Below are 23,248 nucleotides of genomic sequence, written 5' to 3'. Positions count from 1 at the left end.
ATTCATGATAGACATGGCAATGCACAAGAACTCTGCAGGGTTTTTTTAACGACTGATTCAATGGAAGTCCTTAGAGCCATACGACGGCTATGGCAAAATTATGACTACTAACAGTCAATGATTTCTTTTTGGAGAACAATGCACATATGCTTACTTTTAAGACAGGATAGCAGCTACTGCTACAGCCCTATAACTATAACTGCTATTAATCTGACATGTTTAAGCTTGGCAGCACTGTCAGGTGGCATATGCAATGAACTAGAAAACCAACACGTGACAAAAAGTAAAGCAATTTTCTGATGAGCACATTTTAGATTATCCAGAACAGGATCAGTGCTGCATGCCATAACATCATCTACCTCCCTATCGTTGCCTCAAGCCTCACTGGCGTTGTCTCAGTCAAGTCCACATTATCAAATATGAAAAGTCATTTGAAATATAAGGCTTACCTCAGTCAACCTCTCATTGATTCAAATTGATTTTTAAAAAGCTGAAACAAGGGCCCACATCTAACTTCCTTACCTTTTCTTATTAACCAATTAAAAAAAACCCAGTCATCTTTTGCAGTAGTGTGGAACTTGGCCACAGTCATTAAAAAAAAGGGCTTATTTACAAGCACCACATTTTTTCTTTGTCCGTTGTACGTCAATGTGCATCACATACGGTAACATTAGGAAGTTCTATACTATTCAAAAGTAGGCCAGTTTTACATGTTTATTTAAATCTATCATTTTTAATTAGGAAAAGAATAATTAAGTCTTCCGCTGTGCCACATTTATTGTTTTATGCCTGTTTGTGGCCCGCACCAGGATGAGTGTGGGTGTGAGGGGACAGTGCCAAATGTCTTATATTAACAAGATTAATGAACGGATACAAACTTGAAACTCGAGTGTGTGTGTGAATGGTGTGTAATTGATGAACACATTGCTTAGTGTGAATGCAGGGACATTGTGCCCATGATAATCTGTGCGAAGAATGTTTGTGGTTTCCACTAAACCAAACCGCAATATGGAGTATTTAAATCACCACATAAGACATAACAAAAAGGCCATATGAATGTGCATTGCAATACAAGTTGCTCAATCCAAGTTTGAAACATAATGGCTCATTAACCACAACGTGATTTTTTTTGTTGTTGTTTATTAAGTAAAAATCGGTGATATCTACATAATGCTGTGGGTTCAATCACTGTGTATAATCTTCTATCTTCCATATTTTTATGATGTGAATATTTGTGTTGATACTAATTTTAAAACAGAATATCAAGTAATAGCTGGTCAGCTTCCAGTATAACACCTGCTTTTCATCTCGATCTTCAGATTTTAAAAAAAGTGTTATCAGGACATCTTAGTTTGTAATTGACCATGCAGTGAAATACAGAAGTCATAGATAGATAGATAGATAGATAGATAGATAGATGATAGATGATAGATAGATAGATAGATAGATAGATGATAGATGATAGATGATAGATGATAGATGGATAGATGGATAGATGGATAGATGGATAGATGATAGATGATAGATGATAGATAGATAGATAGATAGATAGACTTTATAAAACTTAATTCTCAAACCCTTTTATTATACTGATGGGACAAGCTACATGTGTTGGTACAGAAAGAAAAACTTTATTGATGTTTCTCTTACACAAGTCAACCATTACATTTCATACTATAGTTAACAAAAAATCCAAAGCTTTCTCACAGTTAGACAAAGACCATCTGAGGAGAAAGAGGCGTTAAAACATCACGTCATACATACAATAAGAAACGTTTTTATCAAAATGATACCATTTAATTCCCCACTCATCATTCATTTATTTAAAAAAAGGCACATAGGGCAGCATTCCGCAAATAACACATTCAAGCCCCCATCTTTGCATGCAAGCACAATTTACCCATTGGCATTTTTCATCAAAGTCCCCTTTGAATATTAATCTGATCCACTTCGGTTTATGTTTGCATTCACATCCAAATTTATGATCAGTCACCTTTTAACAATCAGCGCCTCAGAGTTTCATTTAAGGCATGCTATTTGCATGTGGGGTGCAAAATATCTCTGCGACAAACGGTTCCGCAACTCACCACAACAATCAAAAGGAAAAACAAATCACAATGAATAATCTTATCAAAGCAAACAATGTATGAAGGCCTCTACATATCTAATAATGAAAATCCATAAATCAACATAACGTGTTATGTGTAAATACTCAGTGAAATCACAGACGCACACACACTCAAATTCTCTCTGTCACTATTCATCCAACTCCCTCCCGCTTGATTGATCACCACCTTCTTGCCTCCCAGCCTCCTCTTGTTGGCTTCCTGAGTTACCCCTAAGTATGTTACTTGTGTTAAGGAGTGTGAACGAGCCTGAGGGTGTTTTCTTTTCGGCCTGTGCTTCTGTTGAAGAACTGACATCAAACTCACCCTTCTGAGAAAACGCCTGGGGGATGGTTTAAGCCAAAATACCCCCATCTGTTTTTGTCATTGTGACTGACAGACGGAAGTGCATTTTGATGTTCTTATGCTGTGTATTTAACCTAAAATGGAAAGCCTAAACTCTAATCTCGCTTTTGACAATGTTCTCTTGTAGCAATTGTTGTTGTTTTTCATAGAATATCTGCGCCATAGCAGGCAGCGACCAAAGGGAGGAGCTGACAGGCCCTTTAACTGTCTCTATCATACGTCACATGAAAGCAAAGAACATTTACTGATACAGTAAAAAAGAAAAAAGGAAACAACTGTCATATAACTACATTTAACAGGATTCTGTCAAAGTGCACATTTGGGGCTCTCAGTTATAGAAAAAGTCAAAATTCAAACAAAAGGGATACATTTAAATACAAGTTAAACATAAAAACATATTAAAGTTATATTCACAGCAATATTCCCTCCCCCCTCCCCCTTTTGTGAAGTGTAGCACTGCTACACACACCACTTTAGCTGACCAGTTAACACACATACACACCTGGAGGTTTCTATGGTTACCCCGAGTTACATTTTTCCATGTAAGTGCACAGGTGAGAGGTGTTAACAGAAGTTAGCAGTCGTGCAATGCTTACACTAGAAGTCCTCGATACACCTTTTTGGGGTTGGCGAATCCAAACCGATAGGTCACAAACATACATACATTCTGTACATACCAAACATGCACACCACTTATTCAGAGCAGTCTTTGAGTTTGATCTGCAAAGGCCTCTCACATCTATAAAACCACCCACAAGGCCAGTACACCAATAAACTAACATTGATATGAAATAGACACACTTAAGCTACTTATGATACAGTAAACATCCAATTATAAAAAAAAAAGAAAGGTATAACTTAAAAAAATAAAATAAAATGTCAGTAATGAGTGTAATGATTAAAATGAAGCAAAAAGGAGATATCAAAATGTGAGGTGATGATGGCACAGCTGGAGGATGGAAAAGGGAAATGCACATGGGAAGTGGAACTAGGTGATTAAAAAAGGGAAACAAGAGGGCAGAGCTAACGGTGGCTATGTTCCAGTATTTTGGAAAAGCTGCTCTTTCTCTCTTCGCTGCGAACGGGTGAAAGCAACTTGTACCTATGACCACTGATATGGTGGGAGAAACAGCTGGCTGACTGTTTACCACCTTTTTAGCAGGTCAATTTCAGTATCAAGGAAAAGAGTTAAAAAAAAACGGAGGGCAGTACTTTTTACTGTTCTTTGCCAGTACTGTGCGGTACTGAACGTATGAATCCACATGGAGTGCAGTGGGTACAAGGTGCGTAATCTGACCTGGACACTCATGTGTCGGTCAAAAATAAATTCATATCACTTTTCTTCTGCTGGCAGATCATTCTTGGCTCATTCTTTTTTTCAATGCTGGCCTTATGGCATTGGTTTTGTTTAGGGTGAGGTTAGTTCGCACAGTAATAAAAGCACAGTGCTGGGAAGTACACTGTCAAACTGATTACCTGCTAGTCACTATCGTAATAAAATAAATGATTAAAACTCATTAATGTTACCAGACATTTTAGCGTTACTAAACAATCCATCACCTCTGTGGAAATCTAAGTGAGACTTGAGTTTAGAATAATTTAATCTCCAATCACAATTTACATAGTATTTCTATTTTTTTTAATAATCAGTTTCATTTACTTCCCAAGCTTGTGCCATTACTGCCATATTGATCTGACTTAGGTAACAGACAAGTCATTAGCAATATTAACCACTGAGCATTTCCACAGAAGGGCTATAACTATGGTACAAAACAGCAAAAGATTCACAGCACCACAATGAGTATTGCTACATGATGCGGTGAGAAAATAAATTAGCTCGACGTGGACTTAGCTACTTAATGTGCCTGTTGAAAAGAAGTGTGTGACTGTGTTTGTGTTGTGCATGGGGTGAACTTGGAGAGCTTAACTTTCAACGAGTTTAAGTTCTTTAGTTTGTGTGTGTGTGTGTGTGTGTGTGCGTGCGTGTGGTAGTTTATGGTCAGGACCTGTGGTACTTGTCAGTGTAGCGGTGGATGGTTACACAGCCGTGGTAAGAGATCGGCCGCGGCATGGCTGCCACTCCTGTGATGATGCCTGTTGATGGATCGTAACACAGGATGGTGTCTGTTGCTTCGCCATTTTCCCCTCTGCCACCAAGGATGAAGATCTTGCCGTTGCACACCGACATGCCGCAGCTCTCCTGCAGAGAGAGAGAAAGAGACAGAGAGACAGAAATTAGAGGTCGTAGTTTCAGGGAATTCTTGCAGATGAATTCAAACAGTAGGTTCCTCAAGTGCGCCGTATCTGCATATATATATATTATATTACCTGTTTGTTAAATGTGTGAACCACGTGTATCCAGTAGTCCTCTGCGGGGTCATAGCAGAATATGGACTTGGTGAGACCGCCGCACACATAAATCATGTTGTTGAGGGACACTGCTGTGATGCAGCGCTTGGCGATGGGGATGTTTGCCCGCAGTAACCAAGTGTCTGTCTCTGGATCATAGCACTGAACCTGTGACATACAGTTAGATGAAAAAAGAAGAAAGAATCCATGTGATGAGATAGGTGTTGAAAAAAAAAAAAATATATATATATATATTTATATGGAGCTCATTCTGTGGTTTTCCCGACTGTCTGTTCTGTGGGCTGACTTTAGCTTGACTCTAAGTGGTTTCGTATACTATCCTAGCATTCTCTTACCCACATCTCTTCAAGATTGCTTTCTCCTAAACAGTGTTGTCTCTGACTGAACCCCTAACAAAAACAACACACTCTAACAGACAAGGATCATTGTGAATGACGCCGATTCTAGATATAAGTAGCTGGAAGGAATTGGAGGCAGCATAAACCCTAGTCCCTTTAGGCCACGTAGAGCCAGTTACAAATACTCAGCCATGTTGTGTCAACTCTTATCAGACTGCCTCTCTGCCGGTGGATGCTTCTACTGAACTTTGGGTTCCTGCGTATTCCACTGTTTCCATGTTCCTTATCAACAACATGGCTGTCAGTCAAAACATTATATAACTATTTCAAGTTAGCCTGTCAAGTCCTGATCTCTGGGGTTATCTAAGCACAACATTATAGAGTGTACATCCTGGCAGATAACCATTGAGTCCTTAAATCATCCACACATTCACTCTTTATTAAATCTTTATCTTGATATCGTACTGTTTTTTTTGCTGCTGGATACATCTTTGGTCTGCATTAGTCTGCTTTCTTTCCTTTTCTTCTTCCTGAGGCTCTTCTTATTTCCAACAGCATCATGTCATAGCATGTCACTGTCCTCTCATTAAGTAAATGCGTTTCAATCAATAAGTCATTGATGTGACATTAAACCTGAAATCCTGCACGAATAAAGGCTGGCATGGACATAATGATCAGGATATAATTAATCCAGTAAAACTAGCTTCATCAGGATGAACCAGAATGATCAGGACATGGCTTTCATCATATAAGATGAACCGCCAGGGGCTTTAAATGTTTAGTCATCAATTCTTGGTGACTTGACAGTTTTATCTTTCAGGGATAGGCCTCAACAGTTGACAAGGCTTACTTTGTATTTCCAGTTACACATAGAATAACGGTCATCATTCATCTAAAATATATAATCATCTAAAGTCTGTGAACTCACACAAACAGGACGTATTCAATATTTCCTTTGCATTTCTTTTTCTCAGAGGAAACACATTTTACATTGCACTCTCTTTTTCATGTTTTTGTTATTATTGAGAAAAAAAAAGAAATATTAACCCATCTGTAGCCCAGCCTAATTTAAATATATACCTCTCTTGACAACACGTCAAATTATTGTTTAGCCAATCCACTGAAACGTCTACTTTGCATCTCTAAGGTATAATCTCTGAAAGATAGTTATCTGAGACAAAAAGCGCCTCAGATTGCATCACTGCATGCTTAAGTGTGTGGTAGGTGGAAGCACACATCTGTTTCCCACCTTGTCTGAACAAGTGTCATCATCTGGCCCTCCTCCTATGACAAAGAGCTTGCCGGCACAGCTGGACACAGCCGGAGAGCTGACTGCCTCTTTCATTGGAGCCACCTCTGTCCAACGGTTAGAGAATGAGTCATAGCACTCCACACTGCTCAGGCGGCACTGCCCATCATAGCCACCTACAGCGTAGACCTGAGGGAAGACACGCAAACATATTTGGATTAGAGGAGGAGTTGAGATTACCACCTTGGAGCAACTGATGTACACAGCAATCTTACACAGAGCAAAATTATGATACGGAGAGTTTTTTCGTAAATTTTTATCATGTTTAGGTGTTGTATATACTTTAAGAGGGATTTTTGTTTTCAAGCTCACTAGTTCATGAGTATGAACAATAGTTTCTACATCGGCACATACAGAACCAGTCTTTCAGGTGTGGATGACAAATGACGCACTTCTTGTGAACAAGCACCATTGTCTCTGTTTTCATTGCTCTTATAGACAATATTTTAACTATTAATTTATTTTGTGCCATTTTCATGATATTTATATCTGAACCACTAACAATAACAAAGACTTTACTGAAAGCTAAAGCATTACAAACTGGAGAATTGTGTTGACATAATATATGCACTCTAACAAATGCCTTTTGGTAAGAGAATGGCAAAATAATAAAATAAATTGTGAACATGAGGCATGGAGAATATATTTATATATAAAATATGTGAAAAAGGGATGGTGGAAGGTAGAAATGTATGGTAAACTTCTATTTCCTTAAAACACTGGAAGGGGATCACGTGTTAAGAACATACAGTATTACTGGTTATGAGCATGACGCTGCTTGCTCATCGACAGACTGATCTTGTGCAACAGAAAGCCAGTTCCACAAAATCTGAAGCACATGTACAGAGGAGAGAGAGAAAGAGGTGAAGAGAAAAGAGAGAATCAAAAACACAAAGAAAGATGGAACAAAAAGGAGGAAGTGGTTGAGATACCTGGATATTTGCATGCAACACCTGTGCTTATGGACACAAGTGCTACTACCTTTTTTAACTGACAAGTTGATACAGAGTAAAAAAAACAAAAGAGTACTGTTGTCTCTATGATTTCTTCATTCATGCGTTTTCAATGGTAATAACGTGTAGTCCACATTTGGTGGGGAGCGACTTCCACACTGTAATTCACTGACTATGGGAACGTAGAAATTTGTTCAACACTCTGTTGATACAGCTGATAACGAATGTTAAATGCAGGTTGTTGTCACAAATGAATGAGGTGCAAGAGAAACAAGAGGGATAAGGCACTGGAGATACAGTTAATCAAGTGCAACATGTTGAGGGGTTAGGTCACCGATTATCTTCACTTTCATGTCATTTTAAGACACACAAGATGTGTTCAAAAGTTTGTTTCTCCTCCGTAATAGAATGCCTGACCTTTGCCAATGGCACCTTCAGAGAGGGTTCTGTGAAACAAACAATCTTATGAGCTCTTATTAGTTAAGAGTGTTGGGGGGGCTTTGGATCACGCTTTTCTTTTCGCCCTCACCACTCTGCAGTCAGTTGATAAAACACCCCACATGATTTTGATACGTGAAAGTGTGTATCAATATAGGCGCATTCCACATTGGTGTGATGATGGTAGCACATACTGTATACCGACTTGAGGTATGTGGCTATCACATAAACACTAAGCCAAACATGATTTATGACTCTCTGAGGACACACTTGCTAACCACCGAACAAGCATATTCGTGGCTTATTTTATGACCATGTTCAAAGACTGGTGATGGCTGAATGATTAACTGTCCTTAACATACAGAGAAGTGAGAAGTAACGACAATGAGAGAAGATAGATAGATACTTGATAGAGAGAGAAGGAGAGAGAGAACCATTATGATAGATGAGAACAGCCGTCACCAAGTGCAGCCATAACAGGGAGGGGAAAACAAGTGGTGACCTATTTCTGCTTCTACTCTATGGAAACAAGAGCGAATAATAATCACAGAATACAAGCCACGGAGAAGTGTGTGCGTGTGTGTGTGTGTGTGTGTGTGTGTGTGTGTGTGTGTGTGTGTGTGTGTGTGTGTGTGTGTGTGTGTGTGTGTGTGTGTGTGTGTGTGTGTGTGTGTGTGTGTGTGTGTGTGCCTACTTATTTATTTATTTAGAAGTTTAGACTTAAGGTTGTGGCAAGGACCATGTGAATGGATGTAGTAAATGTAAGATCTGCACTAGTAAGACAAATGTGGGCGTATGTGCTTAAGATATTTTAACTGTCAACTGAATATGCAAATAGTTTGAATAGTGAGTTGGTGTAAGCCAACATTGAGGTATTTGCATGAAAGCATGAAGATGCATACCTGCTTATTGTACAGGCTTGTTTACTACACTCAGCCTTGTTTCTCAATTTTTGCAACTGGTGCACAAGCGCTGCACATCAAAAGAGGAAATTACAGACAGAATAAGGAAATGACTGGGTACAAACTCAGGAGGAGGAGGAGGAGGAGGAGGAGGAGGGGGAGAAGGATGAACTGAATTCTGAGGGAAAATGAAGAAGAAAAAAAAACACAGAGATGTATCCTAAAGAAACAAATACTGTATGATAAGAGGCCAGATGCCATCTGGAATGAAAACTACAAAAAACACTTATAATCTGTGAAAAGATATGAGGAAATGAAATGGGATAACAAAAAAGAAAACACAGAGTTCTGTGGAAGCACAAATAAGGTAATCTGTAAAAAAGAAAAAAACAGAAAGATTTAAGTATAAGAACAAGAGGACAAAGAAGAAGAAAAAATCACATGTGTGACAGATACAGGAAGTGGGAAGACAAGACCCTCTCCTGGGATTTAACATGTGAGGAATGTGTTTTTCAAGGAAGGGTAAAAACAGACGCCTGACAAGACGCAATTACAGCAATACAGTACAAATTAATGGTACTGAATGAAAACCTCTACGGTGCCCTCTTATTTTAGCATCAAATAATCCTTGCATGAGAGCATGTCAGCTGCAGATCAGTACGTTTGAACTTGGTTTCCTTTCATGATCTATAACTTTTGGAGTCACGTTAAAAAGGCAATCCATCTTGTTTGCACCATAACGTGATACATGATTCACTTCTGAGTTAATTACTGACTTTTATGGCCAGAGAGTGACCCTTTAGCTGATTACCTCACTGTTGTGGAGGACCAGTGTGTAGGCTGAATGCGCACACTCACACACGTTTGCTGTTTCTGTGGTAAGGCAACTAAGCATTTGGGGTGTTGTTTGGAAGTCACAGAAAATCCAATACAGATCAGTGAGAAGCAGAGCTCTAAAAAAAAAGGATGTTTGCAGATTTTGCTGCAGATGACACAAACCCCTCCTGAGTCAGGCCCTCTCTGACAAAGTAAACAAAGCATTGTTTTATCCCAAAGCTTTCCAAGAACACTTGTACTTGTGTCTATGATCTTTACACATGATGACTAAATAACCACACACGAGTGGTGTTTTAGTTTGAGTCATCCCTGTTTGTGTTCTGCCTGATTCAACCAAGACAATCAATGGCTTTACACAAGACTAAAAACAGATAATTATAGTTCAGAAACCTTTTGAGGAGGAACACGCCATTGTTGTATAAGCATTAAGATGGTCCTTATGGGGCGGGCGGTGGCACAATGGTTAGAGCAGTCACCCCATGTAAAGAGGCTGAAGGTCCTCAAGGCAGCGGCCACGGGTTTGACTCCAACCTGCGGTCCTGTGCTGCATGCCCCCCCTCTGTCTCACCCCATTTCCTGTCTGTCCTATATAATAATGGCTTGAAAAACTGCCCCCCCCAAAAAAGAAAAAAAGATGGGTCTTTATAATCACAAATGCTTCAAATTTAAATGCTATGCAATGAAGGTAGACTTCACTTATCTACCAAATACATCATGTGGTTACAAATATTTCACAGGTAAGGAGTAATGTTATTTATGTTATTATATGTAATGATAGAGTTTCCTCTTGTAAATAGAATGCAGCAAGCCATGGGAACATGAACAGTCTTGTACTGTATATATTACAAAGTAAGTGTGCTAAACTATGCCTACATATTCAAACCCATTGTGTGTTTACAGGCTCATTAGGGGTTCTCGCAGCTATGTATGACCACTGAAGGCTTATGTGATTGTGCAGACACACATAGAACATGATATGGGCAAGTGGACTAAGCTAGTGCTTAACTTGGAAGTGTGAGGTGCTGGCACACATCCATTAAACTCTCATTGCCCTCAAACAAGAATGTCCACCTGGCATTTTACAAGAAACTGTAAATAGTAACAGCTCAAGAGTAGAGGCAGCGATCAAGGATTAATGATCAGCTCAAACTCGTAACTTTCTGTAAAAGATATGTTATTTCATATTTGCTGAAACTGTCACAACATCCTGAGAGCACGAGACAGATGATCTGTGAGAAAGTCATGTCTTCCACCTTCTGCTCTCCATCTGCTCCTAATGGCACCTGCTAGATTCCACTATGCCTAACCGACAACCAATCAGAGTCGAGGAGTTTCTGACGGTCTGTCAATGACTGCTTGTGAACTCCAATTAAATTTTACAACTAGTAGCGCTGATTAAATATGAATTAAGATTCTGTTACTGTATTTCCCTTTCCTCGCAATAAGTGTTTTCAGAAACATATTTTACTGTACTGTTTAGCTGTAAAATGAGAAAGTTTGTTTGGCCAGTAAGCTGGTGGGCATGGCTTGGGTTTGGCTCAACTTGGTCACAAACATTCTCATTTTACAGCTAAATAGTGCACTAAAACATGTTTCTGAAAAGACTTTATGTGATAAATACAATACCGTAACGCAGTCTCTCATTTGAGCAGCACTGCCTAGCTTCATAGTTTGATCGGAGTTCAGAGCAGTTACTGACACTGCGTCAGAGTGGTTGTTGTAGATCAGGCGTGGTGGAATAGAAGAAGCAAGTTAAGCAAGTTAACAACTTCAGCTTTAAATTTATTCAAATTTCACAATCATACTGGTGTCAAATCACTGTTTTCAATCTTGACACTACATACTGTAATTTGGCTGAGGTATGCATCTGACATTTGATAGAAAGGACATGAAAATGTTAAAAAGTTCTGAAAGATATACAAAATAGAGAAGCATATTTGCAGAAAAAAACTACAAGCGACAGTTTAAGTATTTTCCATATGTGTACCAGTAGCTAAGGAACTTGTTTATATGCCTGTTTTAACTTCCTTCTCTCTATTGAAACTGCTCGTATGTATCCAGGATGTGTTAGATGACCTGGCACCCGCCGTTTACTCACCCTGGGGCAACAAGAGGAAGCGCCACACGCGAGAATAATCTAACATGTTGTTCCTTGTAAGAAGGTGCCCTCAGAGACTAACATGGAGGATCCCTGATAAGCAGAAAGCAAGCAATAGTCAAATGTGACTGAAATTTCTTAGTGGTTACTTTCTGCCGCCGATGAGTCACTTTGGTGTAAGTCAAGACTAGATACTTAATGTCAATCATCACTAAGTATGCAAAGCCCTTGGTCTGTTTAAAAATTCCTTCAAGTCCTCAGGCAAGAGAGTATGTGTAACAGTGGGATGAGACAAATTATTGTGAAAGGTTTGGATCGAAAGCAGTCAAAAAGCTCCACTGAACTAGGGATGCACCGATACGGATATATGTGTTTAGGCAGATACTGACTCAAATAGCTGGATTAGGTCTTGGTGACAATGGGGCCTATTCAATAAAATTCTTTATTATTACATTTATATATATATTATAATAATAAATACAAATTCAGTAAATTTATTTGTTACATTTTGTTTTTCAAAGTTAGGAAAGCAATGTAAGTCAAGCCTGATGCAGCCTTACACATAAAAGAATGATCCAGTTGCCTCCGGTCCACACAGTGAGGCACAATTTATTAATGAAACACTGGTATTGGTTCAGTTATTGTTATGGGCCAATAGCCAAAGCCCAGGTATCGGTATCAGGACTGTAAAAGTTGGACCGGTGCATCCTTATATGGAACATTTCCAACAGGTGTGCTTTACCTCAGGTCATAAAGATATTGTGTTGCTATTTCCTTGAAGCACCCATGACTCAAATTTCTGTAAGCACACATCCCATTTTCCTGAGAAACCAAACTGTAGCTTTATTGAAAGTGTACTTTTTTAAACTGGATTTTTACTGGTGTATTAAGTGGTTATGACGTAGTAACAGAACCATGCATGTCACCCATGGTGGGGTAACCATGCAACCTGATGCATAGATCTGGCTGGAGGCTCCCTTCTTACCTTGCCCAGAAGGACGCCCATCTTGTGTCTCCAGCGGCCTTTGTTAAGAGAAGCCACTCTGATCCACAGGTTGAGCTGGGAGTTGTACATCCACACATCCCTGCTGTTGATACGACCACCTAAAAGCACCAAGGGACAAACCAATATTCAAGACAATATTTCAGACAACTTTGAGTGCAGTAAATTGAGCACTAGGCAACTCAGATTGTTATTGTTTATAATCCAGTTGATCTGATATAAATGAAAAGCTTCAACATAACAAAAGAGCTGCTCTTGATGAAAAGCCAGCTTTGTGTCAAAATGCTACATCCCCTATCTGGGGCAGAGTTGTAAGTTTCTTATCTGACTATCTGACATATGGTATCAGATTGGAAGTGGGCTACTACTCATTTTAGAAGATATGTTAGTGATTTTTAGGAGTTTGTTTCTACTGGTGAGGTTGAGAATGGTGAAATAGCATACTTTTTAAATAGTTTCTAAAGAAAACACACCATAATATAGAATAATATAGACTATTTTGCAGCTAAGAGAGCTACAGCATGAGTGTCATGACAGTTACTGTCAACTGTTATGTGTAAGAAGATGTGGAGATCAATAACAGACACCCGGCCAAGTTACAGTGTGACCCAGACACAGTTTTAACAAGCCCTGACATGTGCTTTCGTGCTCTCTCTCTGTCTCTCTCTCTCCCTTCCCCAAACACACACACACTCACACCTGTCTGTTGATACTCAGACTGAGGGAAAATCCAAACTAAGCTTTTGAAAATACAATGGGTGGCACAAGCTAACTTTTAAGCATGCATGAAAGATAAAGATGTGACAAAATATAGGTTAACCAACCAAAACCAAAGTAAACTGAAATTTAGATTAAAAAGAGAAAATGTAACAATATCTAAAAGCCATTTGAAAAACTAGGTAAATGTTGTGGCCACGGCACTGTTATAAGATCAGGTAGCAGTTAATTAATCCATAAAAAGTACACCTTGGAGCACGGGTGTAGCATGGATACCAACAAGACCCAAGCACATAAACAGTCAGTGACAATCTGTGTTATTTCACACTGGGACTTAAATTGATCACATGGTGGTGATATCGGTAAATAAAACACAGATTATGAACATTAATAAGAACACTCCTGCCTTCAAAATGTGGTGCCCTTCAGAGAAGAGCAGCGCCCCATTTAACAACTGGGATTAATACATGGTAATATCATGAAACTAAAATAAAACATTTTCTAAATACATTACATTATGTTGTGGTAGTGCCAGCAAGTTGTCGTTGGGTGTTTTTCTTCTACAGAACACATGTGGGCGGTTATATGGGGCAATGATAAAGGCATAAAGAGATCCTGCCAGTGAAAACAAAGGTGTCTAGGCTTCTTCTGTATTCACATGCAAACAAAGTATTGTCTGTATTGTAAGATAGTTGACAGACTAGACAGGTGGGTATTGCTATAAGACGCGTTTTAACCTAACAACAACAACAAAAATTGCCGCCTTGAAAGGTCATCAATAAACCAGGGGCTATACATGGGTACTTAAAGGTAATCATTAATGTTCAGTCATTTTATATTATACTGTTAGCATACAGACAAAAGCAGACAAGGGTAGGAAGTTAGTCGCAGCATGTGTCTGCTAGATAATCTGCTGGATAGTGAGAGAGCCAGACAGTCTGCTGCCCCTGAGGCTTCTGATTTTAAAGAGTCGCATGTAGGAGGAAACATGTGGGCAGTGGACAAACTTCAAAGAGAGCCTTGTAAACCTAGAAAGCTAGCTAAAAGAGCCACTACCTTCAGAAGGTAGTCTTGGTAAAAAAAATGTCAGGCCTCCTGGCTCGGATAGGGAGGACCACTGCTGCTAATCACTATTCTTAAGGAACAAGAGGCAGTGTCTTTGGGAGGGCCCTATATGATTTGTATGACAGCTTCCTGAGAGTTACGCATTTTGTACAGTTACATGGGGTTCAATGGCTACATGCAAATGATCTAGTTCAGTATGCTATAACATTCCTGATGAGAAGGCTACAAGAGAAGTAAGGCTACTTGTAACTATGACCTGTCCTGCACCCCTCTGCAATGTGTGAGGCAAGCACATGTGTTTTGCTGCTCATTAGCTGATAAGACATCATCGAGATGGAGTACTGAGCAGTAGTACATTTAGTTTATGTCGCCATATTCAATCGGGGCATGTTAATCTTGTGAGATGACGCAGACTGCAATAATAGGAAGTACTCCTGAATTCAAAGCATTTCTTTGTGAATTCAGCATGCTCACTCTGGATATGACAAAGAGACTGGATACAATTCGACGGATGTGAGAAAGTCAGTGGTGACCAGAGTCCCTGTTGCTGTCCTAAGAGGTTTTGTATGCTCAATTGAGCTACATCCTATTTGAGACCACATCTAACTGCAGCTGTGCGAGAGACTGGAGGCCCTCCAAGGTATTTGCAGCAGTTCCCAGTGTGAGGAGAGGGACAGACAGACAGACTGTATGGTATGTGTGTGGGAATGTACAACAGTGCAAGATAAAAATAAAGTTGAGAAGAGGGGATTAAGTGTGTCAAGGCACATGGGGGGTAACAAAAAAAAGAAAGTGGGGCAATGAAGATTATAATGTTGCTATAAAGCAGTATGTGTGTGAAAACAGAGAGAGGTGGGAGGGGTGATGTTGACTTTTCCAGGCAGTGCTTGAGGTTGGATTGCAAGCACGTGAGTACTCGGCACAGTGAAAATACTGCACACTCTTTGCTGAAGGGGAGAACCGTCTTCATTTTTTTTCTCTTCTCTACATCTCTTAACTGCTGTTTTTGTCCAGTAATGTTTTTCAGCTTGTGTAAAGCATGTCTTAGCACGAGCAGTCCCAGCAGGCACGTTTGAACTTTTGTCAATGCATATTCTTGGAAAGAAAAACTCTCAACCACTATTTCCTTAAGAAAACAACTGCCTAACAGTGCTGCATCTTGTACACAGCACATGTTTGGCTTTGAAAAAAAAAACTACCTTCCCACTGACCTCATCAGTTAAGATGAAAGATGTAATGTTAACGTCTTGTTTAATCTAGATCTATTTTTCACCGAAGGAGGCTTACACCACACTTGGCCGATGCCGAGTTCCAAAAAATGCAGCAGCGTGGCCAGGAAGCAATGAGAGTTATAATATCTCAGATTGAGGTTTATTCCAAGCTAATCACATCATGACCTTTTGGTGTATTCTAAAATAAAAAATGGATGTTAGATTGTTGCATGCAGAAGATCCTAGGAAGCTGCTGAACCGACGTAAAAGGTGGTGACCCTTATGATTGGCCAGAGGAAGAGAGAGGGACTGAGCTGGCCCATGAAGGCCTCTCTAAGCACTTGGCCAGGAGTGTGCATACAGATGTTGCTCTCATATTTTCCTTCAACTCAAATAGGCCGTCGCTGTAAAAATAACACAGGGCAAAAAGCCATCATGGCCTCTCCTGCAACTACACTGGGAGATTAGATGACAAACCAAGCCAGGACTGGCCATGTCCCTGAAGAGTGTACTAGTGAATCTTTCTTTTTGGGTATGTCACAATCTTACTATTATTAAAAGAAACTGTACTTTGTAAATAACAAAACCACACTGAGTCTATACATATAAAAAGTCAGTGAAATAGTATTGGTAGGCTTGATTTAAATCTACTAGTCATTTTGAATTTGCAATAGCTAAAATGGTTTCATTAAAATAAAAAACACAGCCTGCTAGGGAAATTGTGGCTCTTGGTAACCTGACAACATTATCAGTCACCGTTAATACATACCTGTACATTGCATAATTTGCCATGCTATTAAATGATTTGTAACACATTTAGCGGGGTCTTACCTGACACCAGAATGTCATTGCGGAGGGCGCAGACAGCATACTCTGACTTGGTGAACTCGGGTAGTTTGGCCAGTGATTTCCACTCTCCTGTGACTGGATCATAGCATTCAGTGTAGGGCAGGTTGAAGCCCCCCACTCTCTCACAACCCCCCACCACCACAATCACCTCAGAATAGCCAGTCGACCTGTGAAAAAGGGAGCAGACATGGTGAGGCGCAGGGAAATGAATGGAACATTGAAGAGATGGAGGGGGAATTATAAAATAAAACAAAAAACACAAACACAGGATGAGCATGTTTGACTAAAAAGGCTCCTTACAAGAATGTACTGAAAACAGACATGGTCTGTAATTAAAACACTGTAGTTCTATTCAAAGGTTATAAAGACATATAAACATTTACATGTCAACACTAGGAGGGATTTCTAATTACAGAAGGTAGAAATGTGCCAGGGCAGAACCAGTGTGGTGGTTTCCACAGGAATGGCTTCACTTATCGCATAGACAAAGTTTTTTTCACAACAAAGGTATCAATTAATACGACAAAAAACCCACTTGGGGCTAGACTTAAGCTGAATTTCCATGATCACAACAAAGCTTTCCTATTTGGCTATTCAACACATGCTGTGGATATGACCGCATTTCCCAGGGGAAGCTGACTAACTAGTAACTACAGCTTATTTTCTTATTGCACCATTCTAAAATGCTGATGACAAAAATCCAGTGTATTCTGGATAACAACAACAACATTGGTGAAACACAGGTGGGAGAGTAGGGCTGATTTGAAGTGCTTGTATACAGTACATCTATGAGACAGTCTAGCTTAGGAGCATTTTATCTAGATGTGTGTGTATGCGGTGTGTACGTGTGCAACTTGTGTGTGCGTGTGCAACTTGTGTGTGCATGTCATTAATTTTATTCTAGAGGCTTCCCAAGATAAAAAAAAAAAAAGGGCGCTCAAGTAGACAAAGAAAAAGGGAGAACCAGGTGTCTGTTTTGAACAGCAATGGATTTGGCCCTCAGGGCAAACCAAGCAAACAGTGCAGGGACTAACTGCCTGATTGGCTTGCAGATCTGAACAGATCTGCCTGGATACTGACACAATACACCCTGAAATACACTTCACACAGCCTTAATAAATGACACCTGGCACTGTTGTCAGTTGTCTAACACACAAAGGCAGCTGTACTTTTGTTTGTTGTACAGGAGGCTGCCATATGGTCCGTTTTGTATCTCATTCATACGGTGTCAGTCAGCACCAAAGTTTGTCCTTTATCAAACACTACATTAAAACAACCTATTGGTAAACAGGTAAAAAGTTAACAAGAGGGATATAGGACCTGAATACATTAGCAAGGTGAGTTACACTGCTGGTATGATAACAAGACTCAACATTTCATGATTTGCCATTTCTTGCATCACATCATTATCGTCTTTCCAGCCAACCGGTCTGTGTAGGAACATGCCCTGCCTCCCTCATTATCATTTCCATTTCAAAATAGGGCTACAAAACACTGCTGACTCAATGACACACTTATATGTTCAGTACAATAACACACCCTGTCCTTCTCTCTCACACACTCACACGCACAGACAAAACAACAACACTGCTAGAGGCACCAAGTTCATGCGCAAGTTGTAACTGATAAAAGACAGACTAACTGCTTAAAAAGACTTATCTTATCCCACTCTGACCTCTGTTGTCACAGTGTAAGAGGTGTTTTAATCCAACAAGGCAAAACGGCTGAGCAGGCTTAACGTCAGAAAAGAAATAAACAAAGTGGTTTTGCCCTTTTCAATAGAAAAGAACTGTCATTCATAATTTATATCCTGTAAAAATGTAATCAGACTAACAAGTCATACAACTTCCACAAGCCAAAAATATTGAGACAGGATAAACAGATTGATGGATCAGTGTTTTTTTGTTCGCAATTATCCGTCACCTTCTTCATAACGAGTCAGTCAACATTTTATTTACCTGCGTGGACGAGTTCTGGGTGACATCATTTCATTTCCAAGCACGTGGTAGCGTCTGGCCTCATGGAGAAGCTGGTAGCACTCTGGAGCATTCTGGATGAGCTGGTCTCCCTCCACTGTCTGGACAAAGTAGTTGGGGTGCAGAAGGGGCAGGCGCACATGGTGCAGCAGGGCCTTAAGCATGGGCTTTCTGTGCTCCACACTGTGGTACACCCATCTCATCACCGCCTCAAACACCACCTCCTCCTTACCGATGGCTAGCTCATCACTGCCAGTGTACTCTTCCAGCTCCTCTATGCGTAGGTCGAGGAACTCCTCATGCTGAGCCACCTCTGAGAAGTTAGCCAGGGCGTAACTGCGGCAGCGGCTGGCTAGCTGCTTCAGGGAATGAGCATCTGCGAAGCGCTGGATACCCAGGCAGTTGCAAGGGTCCAGCTGGTCCTCCAGGAACTTGGCACAGGCATCACGCAGTGTGTAGATCTGGAAGAGGCTGGAGGTCTCAAATAGGAACTGGACATTATCAGTGGTGATCTTGGCACGGCCGGTGTAAACATAGGTGAGGAAGGAGTCCATCGCTTCAGCCAGGATGCCGTTGATCTCGACCAGCATCTCGCGGCTTTCACGGTGATCGTTGCAGAACATGGCTCGGAAGTAGGAGGAGCAGGCAGAGAGCACAGCGCGATGGCAGGGGAACTCACGGCCCTGCACACTGATGACAACATCAGTGAACAGGCGGCAGTCGCGAAACTCATTGAATACCTGCAAGATGCCGTCTGAGTGGGATGAGCCAGAACAGAAGTCCAGGACATCCTGGCTGGCTAAAGTTTTGGAGTCAACCTCAAAAACCTTAAGAGACAAAAACATTTATAAAGTTTGTACAGTTTGTGACTTTAATCGGGTGAGAAACAAAAGCTGCAAGATAGAAAGCATTTGGCTGAACCTTGCGTTTGACAGCTGGTGAGTCTCTGATCCCAGAGTCCTCTCTGTTCATCCTTCTGCCCAGAATCAACACCATGGCTGCCACCGTCAATGTAGACCTTCTCTAAACTTTAAGAAAACCTGAGGATGGAGAGCAGGAAGTATAGTATTATTACAAAAAACATTTTCCATTAAATATCACTATTATCATTAGGGATCAACCGATATGGATTTTTAAGGGCCGTTGCAGATACCGACCGATACTGATTGACGATTTTCTTGAGCCAATATTTGGAGCTGATACTACTTATGCTCCCTCAATTGACATCATAAAAATTACACTATGATGATAACAAATGTTACAAGTGTAAATTTTTTAAAAAGGAACATTTATCGAACTTAAAAAAGGCGTCTCCAGGAACACAGACCTGCCTATGGATGCCTGTCTGCAAATAATGCCGGTATAATCGGCGAACGCCACAGCCCATATCGGCCGATACGATGCACCTAAAAAACGCAAATAACGGCCATAATATATCATCGGCCTATCACTAATCATCATGGCATCCTATCAAATCTGAAGGGGATATGCAGTTCATGAATTCATAAATAGCAACCTAATTTGATCACTGTACTACGAATTGAAAACAGTCACCTTAGGCAAACAAAGCACTCAGAATTGAAAAAAACAAGTCCCACAAAGAATTGTCTCAGGCCTTGTGGGGTAGTGCTAAAATGTCTTGCATCACAGTTTAAGAAAAGTAGTTTCAAGGAATGAAATCTGAGCTGCACACACATCGGCAGGACAGTTACTCTAGCTCATAGCTCATCACTGCTATGAAACCCCATGCGCCCTGCAGCAAAATGTACTGCGTGAGTTGAAAGACAACAAAGAGGCACAGGCGGGAAGAAAAGTTGAGCAAGGGTAGGTGAGCCAAACTACATAAAAGTCAGGTTTATTTTGAAAGAGAGTGGGGGAAGGGATGTTATCAGACAACACATAATTATTGTATTGTATAAGTGCAAAGCCAGTGCTATGAGTGAAATGTTCTGTGCTTTTTAGACATATGCCTACTTACAGCAAACAACCAATCTGTCCCATCAAGTATGGCTTGTTTACATTCTTAAATACTGTGTATATTTAGGGCAGCAAATGTTCAAGTTCTTGAAGATATTTAATCAACACCACATTATACTCTCTTATCTCTTATGGCCATACTGCCTGTGTTAACGTTGGCAGGTCTGGCCTTTCCTCTAGTGAGGTCATTAGTTTTATGTTATTTTTAACCCTGTGGCTCAGACTCAACCTGTGTGTTATTTGCCTGCAGCAGCACCTCCTTAAGTCATAGACCAGAGGACAGGTTTAGCCGCAGGTGTCTGACGCACAAAATCTTTTTTAGGCTGCTTTGTGACTAATAAGGAGTAAATCAAAATGACATTAAAATGCAATTAAGCCATTTCCAATCGATCTTACTATTTACTGTTATTTATGTGAAATAAAGTCAAATTGAAGGAGAAAATAATAATGTTATTTCCATTTTTGCTATCTAAAAATATTCTAGTGTTGAAATAAGGCATTATAATAAACAGTAAAATAAAACAATACAAAATAAATTAAAAAGACAAAAAAACGAAAGGCATAAAATGAAAAAGGCCATTTTAAAATAAAACATCTTGTTATTTACTGTTATCCATGTTAAATAAAATAAAATTGACAGATAAAATAATAATACTATTTTATTTTGTGCTTTTTAAAAAATATCCAAGTGTTGAAATAAGGCATTATATCCCACTGTTTATATAAATATAACTATTTCAGTGTAAATTACGGACATTCGAGTAAAATGTGTTTCCAGGCAACTAAAAAGGCAGAGCAGGGTTTCTGTTGACAAAGGAGACCGTTAGCCCTTGGCAACATACGAAAATACTCTGAGCCGTTGCTAGCTTGACTCAACAAATTCAACCGAAAAGCAAGAAATTATATATTTTCTTTATTTATGAACTTCTTAACAACATCTTTTGTAATCGATAAAAGTTGTTACCTTACGCAGACGTTTCCAGATGACGCTTCCTTTTCAGTTAAAGAGTAGCAAAACAAAACACAAAAGTATGTATCCTGAAATAGTTTATGGCCTATATCTTTTACAATTTCTGCCCTAATATAATAATGGCAAAAAGAGTAAGCGTATATATAGCCGGGACATTTTGACTTTTCAGATGGGGACAAAAACAAAGAGCTCTAACTAGCTAACAGTAAACACAGAACCTATATATACTTGTCAGGCGAAAAAAAAATCCAGCCTACTGCGCCCACTCAGCTGGTGCTGCTGGTGCATTGTGGGTAATGAGTTCAATTGATCGTTGTCGCTGACGTTGTTGCCCACTGAGAAACAACACTTCCCAAGAGCCTCTCGCTCTCCACGTGGCTGTCCTTTGTTTGCAAACAAACCCAACTTTTCTCGGAGGAAAGAAGTTCACAACAGGAGACGACAGCGGTTGAGCAATAAACGCAAAACCAATAAGATTTATATGGCCTTACTTGTATGGACGTGTAGAGGTCTGTCATTACGACAATATTAACCCAAAATTAAGGAAAAAAAGTACAAAATTAAAAAAATATATAATGTATAATAAAAATAAGAAAACAATAGAAGTAAATGCAATATACGGTGTTAATGAATTACCCCCTTCCGAACGTGTATTAACGTAGTCACGTCGACATACAATGTAAAACAAAAAGGCATGTGTCTAACAAAAACATGGCTGTTATGTGATCCTGTAGACACGTGAGGTGAAAACAGGATGAAGAGCAGCATGCTGCGTTTTTTTTTTTTCAGGTGAGGAAGGAGGAGCTCAGTTGGAACAAAGGATGTCACAACTTCCCCAGTTGCAAAATATTTCTGAGAGCTCCCAGCTGAATTCACTGGAAGTGTGCACAATGTTTTCCCATTTGACACAGTTTTGAACCATGTGGGTATTAACCTACTGGGAGGAATTGTAGCCTACACTTTACACTTGAAAGTTACTGCCCATGTCCACTTAAAAATGTGTACACATCCATGGATCATTACCAACCAGAGAAAATGTGATTATTAGAGATAAACAGTGAAGTCTTGGTCCTTTTGTCACAGGGCGACCACAAGTATTATTATTATTATTATCATTATTGTTATTATTATAATACAATTATTATTGCACAAGTCTCTCCAGACCATTAATGCAAAGCAGGACGAGTCCATGGTATCTATCTCTAAATTTATAACGGTATCCTACAGTGTAATGGCTTTTGTCACCATCAGTAAAACATATTAACTGCAACATCCACAAGTTGAGACAAGCATCTCATTGCCCAACTTCAGGAAAAGGGTGAGCTCAGGACAGGTGAGAATACTGCACAGGGCAGGTTTTTTTTTTCCCCAGGCACCTGCTGTACAACTACACTAGAACAAAACCATGAAACCAGAGTAGACCAAGAGGAAGATAAGCATCACTGCCAAAAGCAAACAAGTCCATTAAAAAAACAGGTAAATCAGTCAATACAAAAAAGAATCAGACATTATTGTTATTATAAGAACTGTGTAATTATCAATCGCTGTGGAAATTGATACAAAATTGGCAAAAATATGTTATATTGGTGCACATCTAGCACTAGAAGCAGACGTTTGGAGGATGTTTGTAGGGAGCAAGGCTCAGTGGTCTAAGCAAACACTTGAATTTGATGCAGGAAAGAGCAGTGACGCAGCCCAGTGAACAGACAAATGTGTCCCTCTGCTGTTGAGCTGTTGTATCGGTTTCAGAGACGGATAGGTCCC

At 39.8% G+C, this 23,248-nt stretch overlaps 1 protein-coding gene across 1 annotated transcript; it reads right to left on the bottom strand.

The window, feature by feature from the left end:
- Nucleotides 1-1,609: 1,609 nt before the first annotated feature.
- On the bottom strand, nucleotides 1,610-21,671 carry klhl24a (kelch-like family member 24a). Its single transcript, XM_083928135.1, has 8 exons — nucleotides 21,479-21,671; nucleotides 19,459-19,577; nucleotides 18,520-19,364; nucleotides 16,544-16,728; nucleotides 12,702-12,820; nucleotides 6,429-6,617; nucleotides 4,800-4,988; nucleotides 1,610-4,671 (listed from the first exon to the last, which is right to left on the bottom strand). The coding sequence occupies exons 2-8, from the start codon at nucleotides 19,531-19,533 to the stop codon at nucleotides 4,471-4,473; spliced, it is 1,803 nt and encodes a 600-aa protein (XP_083784261.1). The 5' UTR covers nucleotides 19,534-19,577; nucleotides 21,479-21,671; the 3' UTR covers nucleotides 1,610-4,470.
- Between the last annotated feature and the right edge of the window lie 1,577 nt (nucleotides 21,672-23,248).

The sequence above is a fragment of the Echiichthys vipera genome (assembly GCF_963691815.1).
Source record: "Echiichthys vipera genome assembly, chromosome: 15".
Lineage (NCBI taxonomy): Eukaryota > Metazoa > Chordata > Actinopteri > Perciformes > Trachinidae > Echiichthys > Echiichthys vipera.
Note: the sequence above shows the minus strand (reverse complement) of the source record. Positions and strands in the feature narration are given on the sequence as shown.

What these genes read in the sequence shown, in the direction of transcription:
- klhl24a (XM_083928135.1), bottom strand. Translation starts at nt 19,533, where the DNA reads ATGGTGTTGATTCTGGGCAGAAGGATGAACAGAGAGGACTCTGGGATC. An exon ending in CCCAGAACTCGTCCACGCAG is followed by an intron (nt 16,729 to 18,519) that starts GTAAATAAAATG and finishes CCTTTTTCACAG; the next exon opens with GTCGACTGGCTATTCTGAGG. An exon ending in TTCACACATTTAACAAACAG is followed by an intron (nt 4,672 to 4,799) that starts GTAATATAATAT and finishes CTCTCTCTGCAG; the next exon opens with GAGAGCTGCGGCATGTCGGT.